The 19,712-nt window shown below is 47.3% G+C and overlaps 1 protein-coding gene and 2 long non-coding RNA genes across 6 annotated transcripts in view; 1 reads left to right on the plus strand and 2 right to left on the minus strand.

Annotated features, from left to right (window-relative positions):
- Positions 1-1,252: 1,252 nt before the first annotated feature.
- On the minus strand, positions 1,253-17,109 carry LOC148640533 (killer cell lectin-like receptor subfamily B member 1B allele C). 4 transcript variants are annotated; one of them, XM_088619861.1, is made up of 8 exons: positions 17,095-17,109; positions 16,407-16,690; positions 14,131-14,217; positions 10,123-10,323; positions 7,840-7,988; positions 6,653-6,765; positions 2,005-5,411; positions 1,253-1,386 (listed from the first exon to the last, which is right to left on the minus strand). In XM_088619861.1, exons 2-7 carry the CDS (start codon positions 16,507-16,509, stop codon positions 5,255-5,257), a joined length of 810 nt encoding a protein of 269 aa, XP_088475987.1. In that variant the 5' UTR covers positions 16,510-16,690; positions 17,095-17,109; the 3' UTR covers positions 1,253-1,386; positions 2,005-5,254. The 4 variants fall into 4 exon arrangements, with proteins under 4 accessions (XP_088475987.1, XP_088475986.1, XP_088475990.1 ...); XM_088619860.1 differs by lacking the exons at positions 14,131-14,217; positions 16,407-16,690; positions 17,095-17,109 and adding exons at positions 12,438-12,527; positions 13,264-13,926; XM_088619864.1 differs by lacking the exons at positions 2,005-5,411; positions 14,131-14,217; positions 16,407-16,690; positions 17,095-17,109 and adding exons at positions 5,457-5,544; positions 12,438-12,527; positions 13,264-13,926.
- The window catches only part of LOC148640534 (uncharacterized), a 28,453-nt gene continuing 9,993 nt past the window's right edge, over positions 1,253-19,712 (minus strand). The window contains exon 2 of the long non-coding RNA XR_015930375.1: positions 1,253-1,990. This is a non-coding gene — a long non-coding RNA (uncharacterized LOC148640534). The remainder of the gene's footprint in view (positions 1,991-19,712) is intronic.
- Positions 3,219-6,407, plus strand: LOC148640535 (uncharacterized). Its single transcript, XR_015930383.1, has 2 exons — positions 3,219-3,307; positions 5,128-6,407. It is a non-coding gene; the product is annotated as an uncharacterized LOC148640535 (long non-coding RNA).

A 19,712-nucleotide genomic window follows, 5' to 3' on the forward strand; every position in this document is an offset into this window, starting at 1 on the left:
TGTGTCTTACTTTGTGAATTATTATTTATTGTTGTAGTCTTCTTATTTATTATTGTCATCCTGTAAAGTGCTTTGAGAAGCCACCTTTAAAGGCGCTATATAGAATAAAGTTTATTTGCTGTAATAAACTGCTGTGAGTGTTAATTGGTTAATTGATTATTCTGGGGTCTGGGGTGTGGGAGGGTGGGGTACAGGGGTGTAGAGAGCCGTGAATCGGGTCCCCCTGTGAGCAGCCACACCAAGCGGCTCGCAGCGCTACAGCCTCCGGGCTCCGGGCTGTCGTGGTCGGGGAGTTGGGAGCCGCTGGTCTGGGCCTAGACTGCAGCCTCATCCCCGGCCTCGATTAGAGCCCCGCCGCCCGAGGACACTCGCAGCCCGGCAGGTGAAGGATGACGCTCCGCGCTGCTGAGGGAACGCGTCCCGTCACCGTGGTGACTGAAGCAGGGGGTGTGGCTGTGCTGAAGGGCGGGGTTAAGTGTTAAGTGTCCAATCAGAGTTTGGAAGAGGTGGGTGTAAGAACAGCCAATCAGAGAAGCACAAGTTCAGCCCGAGAGATAAATATCAGCCGAGCCAGGCGGGTCTCACCGCCCGCAGACCAGCGCGCTACACGACGAGCCAAAGGGCCGCGTACAAATGTCAGCGCCGCCAAATATAAAAGCTTTTAAACTGCGATTCACCCCCCGGCCGAGAGCAGGAGCCCCTTCTGTAATAAAGACAGAGCAGAAGCACAGCTGGACTGCAGGAGCCACTGCACAACTGCAGCTCAGGTGAAGTGAGTTGATGATGTTTGTGAAGATGGAGGAGAGTTGGAGCTCCGTGAATCCTGCAGTGATCTGTAGCTGCTGTGATCCTGCACAGTGTTCAGAGGGGCTGTCAGTCCTGCCTGTTGCACAGGACTCTGCTTCACTGTGAAAGGTGTTGCAGTGAGTCAGTGTGACTCCATCTGTGTGTATTGAGCAGCTCTGAGTTTGACAGTAGGATGGAATTAGACTTGAATTATACATGTGGACAATCAGGCTTCACCTTTCCACTGTTCTCCATGAGAATCTCACCCCTCACAAGGCACAGAGCTCATGTCAGACGTTCCCCTGAAACTCTTCGATATAATGACTAGCAGAGAGCTCTCTCATCACCACGAAGACCACAGTTTCCTTCACAGACACTGGAAATAAAACCCAAGACATGGAAGAGGTGTTCACAACCTGGTGTTTAATTAAAAAACATAAATAAGATACAAACAAGTGACTAAAAGTTTGCTCAGGAGTGTTTTATTATGTTAAAACAGGACATCAGTGTAGTGAATTATCAGAATGAAGGAGTGAAGGAACAGTCAGCTGATATCGGTGTCCATTCCTGAGGCTGGTACAGATTCTCCAGAGGCCGTCCCTGAGAAAATACCCACAGCAGTGTAGGAGCAGCTCAGACAGAGGGATCAAAGAGCACAACACAGTTTACTACAACAGAGATCAGCTCCTTTCAACACAGCAGCTGACAACACTATTCCACATCACGATAGCAGTTATAAGATTGAACAGAGAGAGACAATACAAACATAACACACAGCAAACTGAAAAGAGAGACTGGTGTAAGATCTGTACAGGTATATGTGTATATATATAGAGCAACATATATTCAACATATATTTAAAACATTATATGTCTCTGAAAATGAATACTCAATAATGTTTCAGGAAACATTAACATGTAAATTATGATGTTCAGGCAATTCTTTTAAAATAAAGATTAAATTACAATCTGTATTCTCTCAATATCTTTTCTATGGCTTCCAAAATAAAATTTTAATAATGTAACAACTAAATTTTCATCTCAGACAAATCAACATGGAATCTGTGTCTGTATTCTATATCTCTCATGGACACAGTTTAGAGCTACAGAGGAGAGAGGCTGGTGCTAAACAAGCTGGTTATGGGTTTAACTGGACCAAACAAACACCTTTTCCCAGCTCTTCAGCTGCTGCTGATATAAAACATCTTATCCTGCCTACCTCCTTCCTCAGGGCTGTGGAGTGGACAGTGGACTGTCCAGCTGGTCCTCATGATCCTCACAGCTCAGGGACTCAGCCTTTGGAAAGGTCTGAGCTTCAGTCTTGTTTCTCCAGTAACAGTTAGAAGATGCGCTCTGACACACGAGGGTCTCACCATCATCGTCTTCTTCATCATCATCTTCATCTGCACGAAGGTTCACGATCACTGAGGCTCACCGTGTCTGAAGCAGAAATAAAGTTTCCACAGCAACTCGTGTAACGTAGCGCTGTGATTTCATGTGTTCAGACGAACAAAATACGAGACAAACAGCAACAGTTTACAGCTACAGCACTAAAAGCCACCGATTAAATCTCTTCTGGCTAAAAAATAAATCTTTTCTGTTTCTTAGACGTACAGGAACAACAACACATTTAAAATTCCCGCCCCTCTCATGAAACCCGGAGTTTATTGGGCAACTGGACCGAGTCTCGTCTATAATTGGGAAATGTTACTGCCAATCAGCAATAACTCCCACTGACCAATCGCAACATCGCTGGGCTCAATCCAGGGATCTGATTGGCTGTGGATCTTCTTCTTCATAAACAAAGAGTTCAGACCCCAGTCACATGATCCGGGTGTTTAATACACATCAGACCCTCACTACTGCACTGTGAACCAGCCCTCCATAGACTCGTGTATCACCACCGCCGCCGGCGGACAGTTATCGGAATCGACACCCCCTGCTGTAGCCTGATCAATAGGCTTCATTTTATTGTTATTTTATTTCGAATTCACTGACACTGCGGGCTTTCTTACGTTTTCACTTTAATATCCAAAAACATTCGAAGTCCACATATTCAAACGTAAATTGTATTTTTGAAGGACAAGTCACAATAATGACAGTTAATAACATGCTTTATAATAAAATTATAATAGAATTTATAATAGAATTAACCAAACAATTTAAGACCGTTTGAAAGAAATGTCCATATTTAAAGATGTAGTAAATGTAGTTAATTTAATATCCAGAGTAACCGCCGATATCGAAATATCCCATTTTAAAACGATCGTATAGCGAGTTGCAATAAGTTATGATTTAGAATTATACTCGTCATGTGTCCTTTTCCAGAGCCAGGATCCACCCTGTGTGGTGGTGCAGTGGGACAGTGCCTCTAGTGGTCATGTGCAATACTGCAGCCTGGAGCCCTGTGACTGGACAGCTGACCCACAGGGGCTCAGGAGAGGGAGTCGGGCCTGAAGCAGAGAGCCAGCAGTGTGCTGGAGCCCAGCCTGTCTGAGAGGGAGGAGACAGGAGCCCTGCAGGTGAGTGTGGGGCTGTGGCCCAGTCACCCTGCTGCTGGTGGGACTGGTGTGGGGGTCTCTCTGCACCAGGAGCCCAGCTGGTGTGGCAGCTGCTGGTGCTCTGGACAGGACTGGCTCCAGCCTGCAGGACCCTGAGCTCAGGGCTGTGGAGGGGCTGGACTGTCCCAGGTCAGGGTCAGCAGGGGGAGAGGAAGGAGTCTGCTGGGAGCCCAGGGTCTCCAGTGCAGTGGGGATCTCAGAGCCCAGTGTCTAGAAGCGGTGTGGGAGAGGAGGGTGGACAGTGGTGCCCCAGAGGCCCAGTGGGGTCCTGCCCAGCACCCCTGGAGAAGGAGAGGATGGACTGTCTGCAGAGGCCAGAGCTGTCAGCCCAGCAGAGGGCATCCCAGAGTCTTCTCCTGCCCAAGCAGAGGGGGCTCAGCCTCCCCAGGGAAGAGCAGCTGGCTGGGTCTCTAGAGGGAGGAGGAGCTGTTGACCTTCCTGCTGCTTCTCCACTGGTCCCCAGGGCAGCTGTCCTGTTAGTATCCAGCAGCACCAGTGCTGCTCCTGAGACCCTCATTCTGCCTCTCTGGCTGTTCCTGAACACTCCCTGTGTGGCTGTTTGCTAACAATGATGCCTGTGGAGCTTTAAACTAAACTGCCCTGTGTCCCTGCCTGCTTCAGCTCATACTCCCCATTCCCATCAGCAGGGCTACCTCTCAGTGTCACTGTGTTCATTCTGACTTCCCACTGCTTCACTGACTGGGTTTCTCCTGGGCCAGTCTGGCCTGGACCTGTGTCTTCTATCCCTTTACACCCTGTGATCTCAGGCTCAAGACTGTCAGGCCTGGGGGCTGGGGGGCCGATTCTCATCAGCAGGGAAAGAGCCCATCAGCCCCAGAGACACAGGAGCCCCTGAGACAGAACAGAGTCTGAGAGCAACAACCTCTACTGCTGTGTGAACTGAGTGATGAAAATACACTCCAGAATGATCAGTGCCACTATCCAGACTTGTGTGTCATTATTCACTTCTCATTTGTTTCTATAGTTTTTCTCTGACCAGCTGTTCACAGGTCCTGCACTGACCAGACAGCAGGTCAGTCAGTATGTCAGCTGGAGCCTCAGTGCACGCTGGGATTACAGATCACTATTCAGCACAGAAGAAAAGGCAACAATTCAACTGAAAGATGCAGTTAAGGTTCTGTGTTCCACAAGGCTGGTTATGAACATTAGTAATATCTCAACTCTCCTTTCAGTCTGGTAAACTGAATCCTGTGTGGGAGGAGGCTGGACCCTGCTGGTCCCCTGTGTGTGAGGAGAGTGTCCACGTCCCCCTGTGACCTGAAACACTGCCCAGGCTGTAGAGCTCCACTCCGGCTCTGTGCAAGGGGCTGAGCCCTGTCTTTCATCTGAACCTGGTTGGACAGACGCGTCCCACACTGGTGCTGGACACAGCTCTGTGAAACTCCCTGGCTGAAGATGACCAAACTCCCTTTCTCCATTCATACTGACTGAACTGATCCTCACTCCATTAATACTGACTGAAGTGATCCTCACTCCATTAACACTGACTGAACTGATCCTCACTCCATTAATACTGACAGTCCAGAGGAGACAACAGACACACAGAGTCCCACTGGACACAGCAAGACACAGCCCAGACATCTTCACACAGGCTGGATTGTCTCAAATACAAAATATTAACAATGTAATCTGTAAAATACACAACAGAAATTTTACCTTTGAGAAATAAACATTGACAAAAATAATTTCAAAATACAAAAATGCAACAAATTTAAAAAAGTTGGAATAAAATCCCCATGTTGCTGTCTATCTGTTCCCAGCCTGGAGGACAGAAGGAAAGACAGAGTGAGGACCAGTGGAGAGACAACAGACCAGGATCGTCTCCAGGAATCAGCAGATGAGTCCCAGCAGACACACTGTCTCTCTCTCTCAGGTCTCTCCTCCTCCTCAGGACAGAGAGGGGGGCTGCCAGACTGTCACAGCATCCCCCTCACAGATCCTGGGGTGAGTTGATTCACAGGTTATTGAATACACAGTTGATGAACCCTGGCTCCAGTATCCAAAGGCACAGTTTCCATCATAGTATCCCTTGTTAACTGTGACCCTGTGAGAGATAAGGAGATCAGAGTCACTGAGCCAGTCTGCTCACCTCAACACACCAGCACCTCTCTCTCCAGCTCCCTCTGCTGTCTCAGAGAAGACCTCCTGTGAAAACTGTCCTGTTATTCCTCACATTGCTGTTGACACATAGGAGCTCATGTTAACTTTTCTCTTTGATCAATAAGATTTACTCAGCAAGTTACAGTTTCTTACAAGTTAGATCATATTTACTTGTCTGTTTGAATTACTTCCTGCCACAGTTAGAGACTCTGAAAACACAGTCAGTGGACCTGAGACACAACACAGCCAGAGCAGTGATTCCTCCACAGTACCAATAAAACACCAGCAGTGCAGTACAGGTCAGTGGGACTGATCACTGCAGGGGCTCAGTTTGTTCTCATTCTGAGCACTTTAGAGCTGCTTCTTCCTTCAGGCCCCCTGAATTACTCACTGACTGTGGGGGATTCTGCTCCTGAATAAAAAGTCCCCTTGCTTTGTGAATTAGGATTGTCAACCTGTTTCAGACCATCTGTCTGTAGGGAAAACAGAGTGAATTTCACTACTCAGAGAAGAGACTCAGAGCTGCAGACAGACAGGCTGTGTGTGAGAAGAGAGCAGTCAGACAGTATCTGACTTCAGTGGAGACATGATCTTAAACTTGTGATGTTGTGAGACGTGTGCCTGAGGTTTCTCTCTCATGTCTCCTGCAGGAGTGTATGTGAATCACAGGTGAGTCCAGGCTGTTATGTCTCTGAGATTATTTCCAGAAGACAAAGTGCTGGAGAGTCTCTCGATGGGGTTGAAGTGACACAGCTGGGAGGAGCTACAGCTGTGATGTTCAGGAGACTCTTGTCTGCAGAGACCTGGACTGAAGCGTGTGGCTGAAGTCCAGTCCTCCTGCAAGACAACACTGAGAGAGAATTTCTGACATGCGATGTTCTGGTTTTTTCTAAAAATTGCATTTTTTTACTCTTATTGTGAAATACACTGGGGTCTGTAATCTGTTTTAATGGCATTAATTGGAACTTCATCATCTCTGGCTGTGTATTCCGACTCAGTGCTGTGGATTAACGTTCTGTAAGAATCCACATTCTATTTTTCCAGTATCTAAACCATGTTTCATCTGTAATAGTGACCCAGTGACACCCTTGAAACTGCTTATGTACCATCTAGTATAAAGTGGGCTTGACAAACACACAACACAAGACACAACACAAGACAACACACACACTTATACACACTTACACTTCCTTGTCCAGGACTGTTCCATCAACCCATCTCCACTGAGATTCCCAGGCCTTCCAGCTCAGACCAATCCAGTAGATAGTGTTGTCCTTTACTAGACTTCCCAGGAGCTCCTGCAGAGACACACAGAGCAGGTCAGCTCACCCTGGACACCCACACTCAGTCCAGCTGGACTCCAGGTCAGCTCACCCTGGACACACACACTCAGTCCAGCTGCCTGAACACCTGAACCTGAACACATCTTCCTACTCCTCACAAAAGAGAACAGACTCACAGTGAACACATACAGAGTGACCTCAGCTCACATATCCAGCCTCATTAGCTGGATTCAGAGACAATCAGAACGTGTGTTTCCCATCATCACTGAGAGTCAAGACCAGGTTAGAGGTCTTTACTAGAGACCTTTCATTTCTACTGTTCCAGACAGTAACCATCAAGGGCAGTTTGGGATGTATAAACATCTCTTCATTACAGTACCTCAGCCATTTCTTGATTAATAATTCAAATCCATCAGTTCCTCTTCTAACCAGATATTTTCTATCTCTGTGTCTGAGTTTCCTTGGAAACGTGCAGCTGTGAGCAGGAAACAGCTGCTTTTCCACAGTTAAACGTCCCGCTGATGGGGCTTGTCTGGGTAGCTGGTTCCACACTGTCACAGCCCTTCATGCCAGTGAGAGCAGCAGGAAAGGAGGTTGTGGGTCTGGTGTCAGCTGGGCAGTGTGTCTCCTGGGACAGGGCTGGTCTGAGATCAGAAACTGTATCTGAGCACACAGTGGGCATGATCTCACTGTGCCTGGTGTTGGGCAGCACTGCCTGTGAGCTGTAGAGCAGAGATCCATCCCCACACTCTCATCTCTCACACTGCTGCTCACTCTGCTCTGTTCACACACAGGCTGTACAGGGGAAATAGTCACTGCTTTTCAAACTCTGGAAGTGGAAACACAGATTAACCTCTTTTTTGAGGGGGTGATGGGGAAAATGTTTTGGGGGATTGGTACAGTCGTAGGTGCTGCAGTGGTCAGCAGTGTGGCCCTGGGTTCAGTTCAGTATATTTTTGGAGGATTAAAAACCTATTTAGAACATTAAAACTCTCCTTGTATTTTTGAATGGCTTTTCAGTGGAGTGTTTTCAGAATGTAAACTAAACTCTCTCCCTCAGTGAGACTGTGGTGAATCTCTTGTTCTCACCAGTTCCTTTTTGTCATTAATCACCAGCAGCTGAGCTCCCGCTGACGAGCAGGACTGATTCGCAGACACCCAGGATCTCGGGTCTGTAGAGACGTAGTAACATCTTCCACAGTCTCCCTCCTTCCATCCCTCTGGACAGCACTGCTGCTCTGTACAGACAGACACACAGGAATAACCTGGATTAATACTGACTGAGCCTCAGGGATTCCTCAGGACTCTCCTCTGTACAGACAGACACACAGGAATCACCTGGATTAATACTGACTGAGCCTCAGGGATTCCTCAGGACTCTCCTCTGTACAGACAGACACACAGGAATCACCTGGATTAATACTGACTGAGCCTCAGGGATTCCTCAGGACTCTCCTCTGGACAGACAGACACACAGGAATCACCTGGATTAATACTGACTGAGCCTCAGGGATTCCTCAGGACTCTCCTCTGTACAGACAGACACACAGGAATCACCTGGATTAATACTGACTGAGCCTCAGGGATTCCTCAGGACTCTCCTCTGTACAGACAGACACACTGGAAATCACCTGGATTAATACTGACTGAGCCTCAGGGATTCCTCAGGACTCTCCTCTGTACAGACAGACACACGGGAATCACCTGGATTAATACTGACTGAGCCTCAGGGATTCCTCAGGACTCTCCTCTGTACAGACTCTCAGTTCAGTTCAGTGACACTCAACCACTGAGCTCCTGTACTGTTTCTCCTGGAGTCCTGCAGCACTGAGACTCACACTGACAGACGGGTCAGTAGTGAGTCTCTACCTGATTGTCTCTGACTGTGTAGAGAACAGCCCTGAGGCTCTTATCCTCATGTCTGAGAGTCTGTCTGTCTTCTCAAACACGTCTCTTACCAACAGCAGCAGCTCCAGCTCCTGCTGAGACCTGGAGTCAGGCTGCAATCTGTCTCAGGAGAGTCCTGCACCAGCTGAGACTGGGGTTTCTACACCCTCGTCTTGTGATCTTACTTTCCCAGGAGTCATAGCTCTCGCCACACACTGCAGTAGAGTCACTTCCTGTACCTTCACAATCACAGTGTAGAACATCAACATGACAGGACTGTTCTGTGTCTCAGTTACACACATGAGGTGAGAATTCTGTCTCCATCACTACCAGTGTATGAGACAGCGCCCCCTGTGTGCTGGTGGAAGAGGTGCCCTGATGTGTGCAGATGTGCACAGGTGTGTACAGATGTTACAGGTGTGTACAGGTGTGTACAGAGGGCTCTGTAGGCTGGAGCAGAGCACTGTCACTCACTGTCACTGAAGCTCACATGTAGAGTTAAAAGGACAGACGTTTTCTACAGCCAGCAGACACAACCCCTCACACTCACTACACCACAGGACCCTCAGGGCTGATCACACACTAAACCATCAGTCTCCACACTCAGTCTCCTCTCCTATAGTCCTACAGAGCACAGCTGGGCTCCTCACAGACAGAACAGCTGCCAGTTCACCAGCTACAGCTCATTGTGTCCAGAAATCAAGACCATTATTATAAAAAAACACCTGTTTCCAAAAGCAGCATCAAGAACTGAGCTCAGATATCACTGCTGCTGCTTTCTGAAAGATCTCAACACAGTTCTGGGTCAGAGGAGTCACTAGTCCAGCTGTCCTGATGGTTATAAATTCTCGACATGTTCATGTAGAAACAGAAAGGGAGAGAGCTCTTGCTGTCACCCTCTCACTCCTCTGACAGACCAGACCCCTCCCTGCTCACAGTCCTGCTGAAGACCCGTCTGCTCTGTCAGTGCAGCTCCAGACCAACCTGAAGACCAGCTCTGTCCAAGAAACAGGTCTTCTCTCTCCTCTCTGCTGCTGTTTCACCCTGCAGACCTGTCACTCCTACACACACACTCAACTCTCACTCCTACACACACTTCTCTCTCACTCCCACACACACTCAACTCTCACTCCTACACACACACTTCACTCTCACTCCCACACACACTCAACTCTCACTCCCACACACACACTCAACTCTCACTCCTACACACACTCAACTCTCACTCCTACACACACACTTCACTCTCACTCCTACACACACACACTCAACTCTCACTCCTACACACACACTTCACTCTCACTCCCACACACACTCAACTCTCACTCCCACACACACACTTCACTCTCACTCCCACACACACTCAACTATCACTCCCCCACACACACTCAACACACACACACTCTCTCACTCCCCCCCCCACACACACACTTCACTCTCACTCCCACACACACACTTCACTCTCACTCCCACACACACACTTACTTGTCTTCCCAGTAGAAGGGTCCACACAGAACTTCTCCAGCTGTTTCCTGTATCTGTCAGCTTCACTCCTGTATCTCTCAGCTTCACTCCAGTGTGTCTCAGATTTATTCTGGTTTCCCTCCAGCTCCGACTTCATCTTCTCCAGCTCCTCCTCCTTCTTCTGCAGTCTTCTCTCCCAGTCTGAGCTGTTCTGTTTCCACACTGCAGGTCACAGCCCCAGAACACACAACATCATTTAATCAACCAGATTCATCTGTCTGCCTGTCATCTGTATATCAGCTGTCCGTCTCTGTCTGCCTGATCCATCAATCACAGGAATGATCCACTTCAGTAGTATTATCATCTCCTGGTCTGTGCATCTCTGATCTTAATTATTTAATTAAACTAATGATTTACAATTAATATCATGAGTATTTCAGTGCTAGTTGAGAAAGGGTGTGTGTCTGGATGAGGACAGATAAGAGCACAGCGATCCACACAGGAAGCAGGAGCTACAGCAGACAGCTCTCCTGGGGGACTGGGAGCTGCAGGAAGCTCCGCCTGAGAGGACCTGTGTGTTCCTGCAGAGTCTTCTGTCCTCATCCAGACAGCCTGGGCACAGCCTGCTGGGATGTGTACAGAGAGTGGGGTGAAACCCAGGGAGGTTGTGATGAAGGTTTACAGCTCACTGGTGAACCCCCTGTAGGACACTGTGCTCAGCTCTGGTCAGCACACTGGTGAACGCCCTGTAGGACACTGTGCCCAGCTCTGGTCAGCACACTGGTGAAACCCCCTGTAGGACACTGTGCTCAGCTGTGGTCAGCACACTGGTGAACCCCCTGTAGGACACTGTGCTCAGCTCTGGTCAGCACACTGGTGAACCCCCTGTAGGACACTGTGCTCAGCTCTGGTCAACACACTGGTGAACCCCCTGTAGGACACTGTGCTCAGCTCTGGTCAGCACACTGGTGAACCCCCTGTAGGACACTGTGCTCAGCTCTGGTCAGCACACTGGTGAACCCCCTGTAGGACACTGTGCTCAGCTCTGGTCAGCACACTGGTGAACCCCCTGTAGGACACTGTGCTCAGCTCTGGTCAGCACACTGGTGAACCCCCTGTAGGACACTGTGCTCAGCTCTGGTCAGCACACTGGTGAACCCCCTGTAGGACACTGTGCTCAGCTCTGGTCAGCACACTGGTGAACCCCCTGTAGGACACTGTGCTCAGCTCTGGTCAGCACACTGGTGAACCCCCTGTAAGACACTGTGATCAGCTGTGGTCAGCACACTGGTGAACCCCCTGTAGGACACTGTGCTCAGCTCTGGTCAGCACACTGGTGAACCCCCTGTAGGACACTGTGCTCAGCTCTGGTCAGCACACTGGTGAACCCCCTGTAGGACACTGTGCTCAGCTCTGGTCAGCACACTGCTGGAAGGACACAACAGCCTCAGCAGGAGCTCAAGGAAGAGGAGAGAGACTGATTCCTGCTCTCAGGTGTTGCTCTGTGCAGACAGGACTCTCCAGAGCCCTGAGACCTGCTGGTAATTCAAGATCATGAACACAGATTCAACACGTGAACAATTTAAATTAAATCATTATATTGAATATTGAATTGTAACTCTCTGTAAACATTATTTTAATTATACTGAATTATATGACATCATTTCTGAATGAGGACATTCCCAACACACTAGGCTCTGTACTTACACATATATTGTAGGTAGATCAGTTATAATCCTGTTCGTACATATATTCTCACTCTCGTTAATAATACTATATGTTTCTCAACCTTTTCTGTGTGTTTATAGTGTGTTTGTACCTCTATAATCATGAGTCTTGTTCACTGCTATTTTCTGTTTTAGCTTTTGAAGACAAAACCACAACCTTCCCCACAGAGAAGCTCTGAATGACCAGAGGAACTTCACCATGGCAACAGGGCTCAAATACAGAAACCTCAACACTTCACACTGCTACAGCCCTTCAGGAAACACAACTGTGGTGTTAAAAATACTTTGAGAAATTAAACACTTCACTGGCTTTGTGCAATTAGGACTTTCAGGTCATGTGACTTTTAGTCTCTTCCTGTCTCAGGCAGTAAGAGAGCAGCTTGAGCCCAGCAGCTCACAGCCTGGAGCCACAGTCCTGAACAGCAGATATCCAGAGGCTGATCAGAGCCCAGAATATCTGGTATTGCTTCACACACACATATAAAAGAGAAGGGTGACTGTGTGTAGCCACTCTTGCTGCTCAGACAACAAAGCCATTTGATCACTGTAAGATTAGACACAGATTCACACAGGTCCATATTAAATGACAGGAGCGACTATCAGACTTACAGACTGTCCCCAGGGCAATGACTGTGACCAGTAAGACACACACTGTGACTCCCAGGCTGATGGACACACAGCTCCTACTCCTGGACTGTCCTGGCCAGGGAGAGAGGGAGACAGGTGAATTCTCCCCACAGACTGGACACAGCAGGACTCTGAGTGGCCGGGGAAGTGGAGCTCAAGCAGACACCCTGACTGGAGCTGCAGGGTGTCACTGGGACTGACTGTGGAGGAGGGGTGTGAGCAGCTGAAGGCTCAGAGTGAGACACTTCAGGAGGGGGACTGACAGAGGCGTCTCCTCACACCAGAGCTGTGAAGAGGTCATGTGACTGACCACTGAGGAGTGAAAATACACCGTGGTCAGAGTGAAGACCCACTGGTGCAGACTGACTGACTGAGAGAGATCACAAAGAGAGTCAGATAGAAACAGCCAAGGAGACCAGGAAACACAAAGAATAAAATGTCAGGCATGAACAGATCAGATATAAAGGTGAAATAGTGCAGCAGAGCAGACACACACTGTGTCAGTATGCAGGTGTGTTGACCTTTCACTGCGTCAGTTAGCTGATCAGGTCTTTCATTCTGTCTTGTTGTGTATCAGTGAGTCGCCGTCAGAGTCACAGACAGACGACAGTAAGTCAGAGTTTATCAGTGTGTTACAGAACCAGTGTATCAGAGTATAACTGTGTGAGTGTATCAGTGTATCAGAGTGCTACTGTGCTACTGTCTCAGTGTCTCAGTCTCTCAGTGTCTCAGTGTCTTGGTCTCTCAGTGTCTCAGTCTCTCAGTCTCTCAGTTTCTCAGTCTCTCAGTGCATCAGCTCTGTACTCACTGGTCTGCTCTCCTCCTGGCTCTCTCTCTGCTCTCCTGGTCACAGTCTCGTACACGTCCTGTGCTGGTTTCTGTAGCCCAGTGTAAACGCTGTCTGTGTCCATAGTTCTGACTGTATTAGCAGGGTCCAGTGAGACAATTGGACACTGAGTCACACTGAGTCTCTGCCAGGTAAGAGTGACAGTAAAGCACTGGACAGCAAACAGGAACTCAGAAACCCCTCCTCCTCCTCTCCTTCTTGCTCATTCTCTCTCTCTCTAACCCTCTGTAGACGCTGGCACAGCCAGAGACAGAGGAACATCTGCAGACACACTAGACTGAGAGGGAGAGGGAGAAGGACAGAGAGACACCATCACACTCACAGAGGCACAGAGTGAGAGAGGCAGAGAGACAGCAGGAGAAAGACAGTGTCTGGTCACTCTCCCAGTGCAGCGTCAGTGTCCTGTACTGCCCAGCAGCACAACCTGTCTCTCTGGACTCTGTCCAGCCCAGTAGCAGGAGGTGTGTTCCCAGTGTGTTCCTGGATAGTGTCTGTGAGGCTGACAGTCAGATCCAGTCCCGACTCCAGCAGGGAGCTGTGTCAGCATGCGCAGGAACAAGAGACACCTGAGACTCCACAGCCAAAACGTTGTGTTTCTTCTCTTCTCTTTCAGCAGGAATAAACCTTTACCTGTTCCTCTGCAGCCTGCAAACACTGTGATCAGCTGTAAGTCTCAGGCCAGGCTGCCTGCACACTGACAGTCACACTAAGACAGAGTGAGCACCAGTGGTAAGAGTCTCTTGTTCTTGAAGAGATGAGAATGAAGAAGGTGACTCTCAAACACACTCTTTTCCCTGTAAGAAGGACATGATGGACTGTTAGACTTACAGATCCCCACGACAGCGACTGCAGCCAGCAAGACGCACACTGTGACTCCCAGAGCAATGAGCAGACCCCTCCTGCACCTGGGCTGGGCTGAGACAGAGAGAGAGACGGGTTAATAAAGAAACTCTGACCGCCTGGCACACAGCTGGGGAGGGTGAGGAGGAGACACAGCTCCCATCCTGCGCTGTGGTCCGAGTGGGGTCAGACTTCACATGAACGAGAGCTCTGGGCAGTGAGAGAGAAAATTCTGGAGAAAACCAAACCACAAGAGAACAAACAGGAAACTACAGTCGTGTCAGCTTTATATAGAAGAAGGGTTACAAACAGATAAATAATATAAATACATTTATGTGCAGTCACATTTATTTGTCTCTATAACAATATGTGCAATGTAATTTAGAAACTAGTGGTTGTGCACAAGTTTAAGGCATCTTAGACACACTGAGGAGTTAAAGGATATGTCTGTTCTGAGCATCTTCACTCAGAGACTCCACAGGTTTCTGACTGTATAAAACACATCCACACAGAAGAACAGTGAGAAACGAGAGCAGTTCAGTAGTTAGGAGCTCACTGATCCAGGAGCTCACCCAGCTGTGTCCTGAGAGAAGCCAGGGTATCGGCTTCAACAACACAGCAGGACAGCTCATCCCAGACTCCCACAGCTGCTCTGGAGTCAGAAGAGCTTTGACTCTTAATAATACAGCTGAGTTTGGGAGGGAAGAAACCCAGCTTGGAATGTGCAGTCAAACACCTGATCACATCTCAAGGCCACCTGTACACGAGCTGCCAGTGTTAAGTGTGAGTAGCTCAACCATCAAACCCACAAATAAGATCTCATGGACTCTGTGTCAGGTGTTCCTCACCAGAGACCACTTTCTGGACTGGGAAACACAGATCTGTCAGGACTAACTGTTTAAATTCAGTGGAATCTTCCTGTGAAGAAGTCAGACATCTCTACAATCTGACCTGATCGCTCACTACAATGACAGGCTATCATTCCTGCTTTTTCAGGAAATGACATCATGGAGAATTAGAGCACAGATTAGCAGAGGTGAGGGAGATCTGGACTGTTGTCCAGCCTCCTAAACTTTCATGAAAATTCAAGTTCTGGACTACTTGTAACACATACTGTCATGACATCAGAGTTCATAACTAATGCTAAACAACCGAGACCCTTTACAATATCTCAGTGTTACAGTGCAGCAGACAGACAGTATCACAATGTTACAGTGCAGCAGACAGACAGTATCACAGTGTTCCAGTGCAGCAGACAGTATTACAGTGTTACAGTCTAGCAGACAGTATTACAGTGTTACAGTCTAGCAGACAGACAGTATCACAGTTTTACAGTGCAGCAGACAGACAGTATCACAGTGTTACAGCCTAGCAGACAGACAGTATCACAGTGTTACAGTGCACCAGACAGTATCACAGTGTTACAGTGCAGCAGACAGACAGTATCACAGTGTTACAGTACAGCAGACAGACAGTATCACAGTGTTACAGTGCAGCAGACAGACAGTATCACAGTGTTACAGTACAGCAGACAGACAGTATCACAGTGTTCCAGTGCAGCAGACAGCATCACAGTATTACAGTCTAGCAGACAGTATCACAGTTTTACAGCCTAGCAGACAGACAGTTTCACAGTGTTCCAGTGCAGCAGATAGACAGTATCACAGTGTTACAGTGCAGTAGACAGTATCACAGTGTTCCAGTGCAGCAGACAGACAGTATCACAGTGTTCCAGTGCAGCAGACAGACATTATCGCTGTGTTACAGTACAGCAGACAGTATTACAGTGTTACAGTCTAGCAGACAGACAGTATCACAGTTTTACAGTGCAGCAGACAGACAGTATCACAGTGTTACAGTGCAGTAGACAGTATCACAGTGTTCTAGTGTAGCAGACAGACAGTATCACAGTGTTCCAGTGCAGCAGAGAGACAGTATCACAGTGTTACAGTGCAGTAGACAGTATCACAGTGTTCTAGTGTAGCAGACAGACAGTATCACAGTGTTACAGTGCAGCAGACAGTATCACAGTGTTACAGTCTAGCAGACAGACAGTATCACAGTTTTACAGTCTAGCAGACAGACAGTATCACAGTGTTCCAGTGCAGCAGACAGACAGTATCACAGTGTTACAGTCTAGTAGACAGACAGTATCGCAGTGTTACAGTACAGCAGACAGACAGTATCACAGTGCTCCAGTGCAGCAGACAGACAGTATCACAGTGTTCCAGTGTAGAAGGCAGCTGTGGGGGGTCTGTACTCACTGTGGGGGGATCCTGGCTGTGCTGGAATAGTGGTGATGGTTGGGCTCCTCTGTCCCTGTATGTTAGTGAATTTGATGTCAGCGTAGGTCACATCTTCAGCCATGGTGTCTCACTGTCTCAGCGTCTTTAAAATGTCTCTTTCTCGTCACGCTGGACTGCCTCTCCGCACAGAGACAGAAGGAAGGGTACTGAACGAGGAAGAGTCAGAAGGAGGAGTTTTCTCAGTTCCTGTTGTTGTGACTCAATGCCCCCTTCTCATTTCAAACCTTTCTGCAGTTCTAATCCTGTAACAAACAGTTGGAACATAAAATATCCTCCATTTAAGTTCCACACATTTGATTCTACATGTTAACATAATAGATTAGTTCTATTTAGACAGATCCAAGACTTTTTGAAAATATTTTGCTGCTTCTACAGTGTTTACTAATCCTATTAGTTTGGTATCATGGGCAACCTGACTAGTTTACTAACTGGACCAGAAAGTAGATCACTGACATAAATCAGGAAGACCAGCAAAAACTCCACCAGTTACATCATCCTAATAAGAGAACTGACCTCTCATCTGTGCTCTCTGTTTAATAACCAATTCTCAATCCAAACACAATCCTTTCCTGGAATTTCTAACACTTGTGAAATGAGAATGTATCTTTTATGCTGAACTTTATCAAAAGCCTTCTGAAAATCTAACCAGACCAGATCTTGTGTGAAGATCTCTAGGAAGTTGCTCAGACAAGTCCTGCCTCTTCTGAATCTCTGCTGACTGGTCCCCAGTATCTGACTTCCACACAGGTGAGCCTCTACTTCCCAGAAGATCCTGTTAAAGTTTTTAGATCTCGATCTTCACCATCAGCTGTTCATTTTGAGAAAATGTCATCTGACAACCAGCCTCCTCCTCTCATCACTAGACAGGCTGTTCTCTGCTTTACAGACAAGTACAGTCAGTCAGTGATCTCACCTGTTGGTGAACTAACTGCAGCCTCAGGGGTGATGTAGAGTTATTCTTCTAGGGCAGCACATCTCTGATAAAACACTGCGTGTAAGTGATCAGACTAAAATAAAGGTATAACAATCCAGTCAGGTCCAGACAGACAGAGGAGTCCTGTCCCATCGCCAGTGACTCTGACACAGAGCACAGACAACAAGATCTTACTTTTCTTGAAATAAAACATGTTTAAAGGACACAGCCAGCAGAAAAGCACCTTATAACCTTAAAACCCCAGACCTGTTTCCTGTGAAGACCCTCTGTGATCTTCTGCACAAGACAGGCTGACGTCTCAGGGACTGGCCTACCCCCCCATTGCTCTGTGAAGACTCACAAGCCAACAAACAGGATATAAATATATTAGTGATACAAAGAAGCAGAAAAGTGGACAGTTGAGTTAAGCTGCCTGTCAGTCTATGAGAGAGCAGCAGAATGACCCATCTGTGTGAAGCAGGGCAGACAGCACTGAGCACCTTCACTCTGGGGTTACTGATGAGCAGTGCAGTCTCAGTATTTCAGAGAAAGAGTAAGAGACAAGTCATAAACACATTGTGAGCAGAACATTCTCAACTAAAGGGACAAATGTGCAAATTAGATGCAAATTGAAAAACATTGAATGACATCTGTCCCTGGACACTGGAGCTACTGAGCTCTGTGTCACAGAGTGCTCTCTAGGCCTCTGTAGATGTGTTTTGCAATTTAAATTGAGCTTCAGCACAGTGGAGTGACACTGTTACTACTAATAACAGTCCAGTGTCCAGAGTCTGGAGGAGGGGTCAGTACTGCCCACAGTCCAGTGTCCAGAGTCTGGAGGAGGGGTCAGTACTGCTCACAGTCCAGTGTCCAGAGTCTGGAGGAGGGGTCAGTACTGCTCACAGTCCAGTGTCCAGACTCTGGAGGAGGGGTCAGTACTGCTCACAGTCCAGTGTCCAGAGTCTGGAGGAGGGGTCAGTACTGCTCACAGTCCAGTGTCCAGAGTCTGGAGGAGGGGTCAATACTGCTCACAGTTCAGTGTCCAGAGTCCTGGGATGTGTTCTAAGAGAGTTGAGCACCACTGAGCAGAGCTTTCACACTGCTTACAGGATTAGTGTGCGGAGACGTCTGTCTGTGTCTTCTCTGATCTCTCACATGCTCTGTGTGATGTTGTGTATACTGTATTTGTACTGTTCTTGTATTTTTTGAAACTGTGTTTGTGTGTAAAATATAGCTGCTTGGATCAAACACATTTCTGAGACATCGGATAATGGGGTATTGTCTGTATAATATTGTAATAAAGAATTAAATGCTGCTTAAGTGTATTTTATTGAGTCTTCTGTTTGCCCCTCAGCACAGACCTGTCCACTCCACAGCAAACAACACCAGTCCTCTGCTCTGTCAAATTACACAAAACCCTTTGTGGCAGAAAAGCAATTATGTAGTGGAGACACAACAGTGGTAACAAATTCATGATGTGTGTTTCTCAAAAACAAACAGTGTAATGTTCCCTTTCTCAGCTGGGCCTTCAATACTGTTTGACAGGATGGGTTTGATTGAGAGGGTCAAATTAATTTGAAAAAACTGAATTTTTTTCAGGAAATTTTGATTTGTTTAAAGTAAATGTGTTTGTAGTCCTTCTATGAATTCTTCCACTAGAATAATGGGGATTTTTGACCTGGGGGTGTAATTTAGGCTCTTTATCTTTCATGAAAGCTTTCCACTTAAACTTTGTAGAAACAAAGAAGTTATTTATTTTCCAAGGTTTACTGAAAATCAAATAATACAAGTAAAGGGCAAACAGTGAAAATACTGAACAATCTCTTACCAGAGATCATTACAAACCTGAAGACCTCAAGCCTCTTATAAACATTAAAGGAGGGAGTCGCACTGGAACATTTTGTGGACATGATAACTATGCAGTATGAACATCAGATTCATTATAAATACGTGTTTTTTTTCTATTGTACAAATTCCAACGTAAAACGTATCGCCCAAGTGAAAACACACTAGTCATTTTATTGCGGTTCGAGGTCGGAGCTGCAGAGGTATCGTCTCCGGATTACAATTACCAAAAACAATTACAAAAGGTATTTTACTGAATCAAACTCCCACATTCTAACTGCATGGTCGCGTTTGCGTGACGTCATAGACATTAGACTCACCTGCGCCAGGCGAGCCGAGTCCCACACATGCGCAGAGGAGACGCTCACTGGCCGCAGGTGAGTTCATTATCGCTGCAACTGTTTACTTTATTAGTTATCCGTGAACTAATGCATAATTCACAACGTTCTCATTTTAAGTTTTCATATTGCTTTAAGTAACACATTAAGTACAGAATAGGTTATTTA

The sequence above is a fragment of the Lepisosteus platostomus genome, chromosome 25 (assembly GCF_059453375.1).
Source record: "Lepisosteus platostomus isolate fLepPlt1 chromosome 25, fLepPlt1.hap1, whole genome shotgun sequence".
Lineage (NCBI taxonomy): Eukaryota > Metazoa > Chordata > Actinopteri > Semionotiformes > Lepisosteidae > Lepisosteus > Lepisosteus platostomus.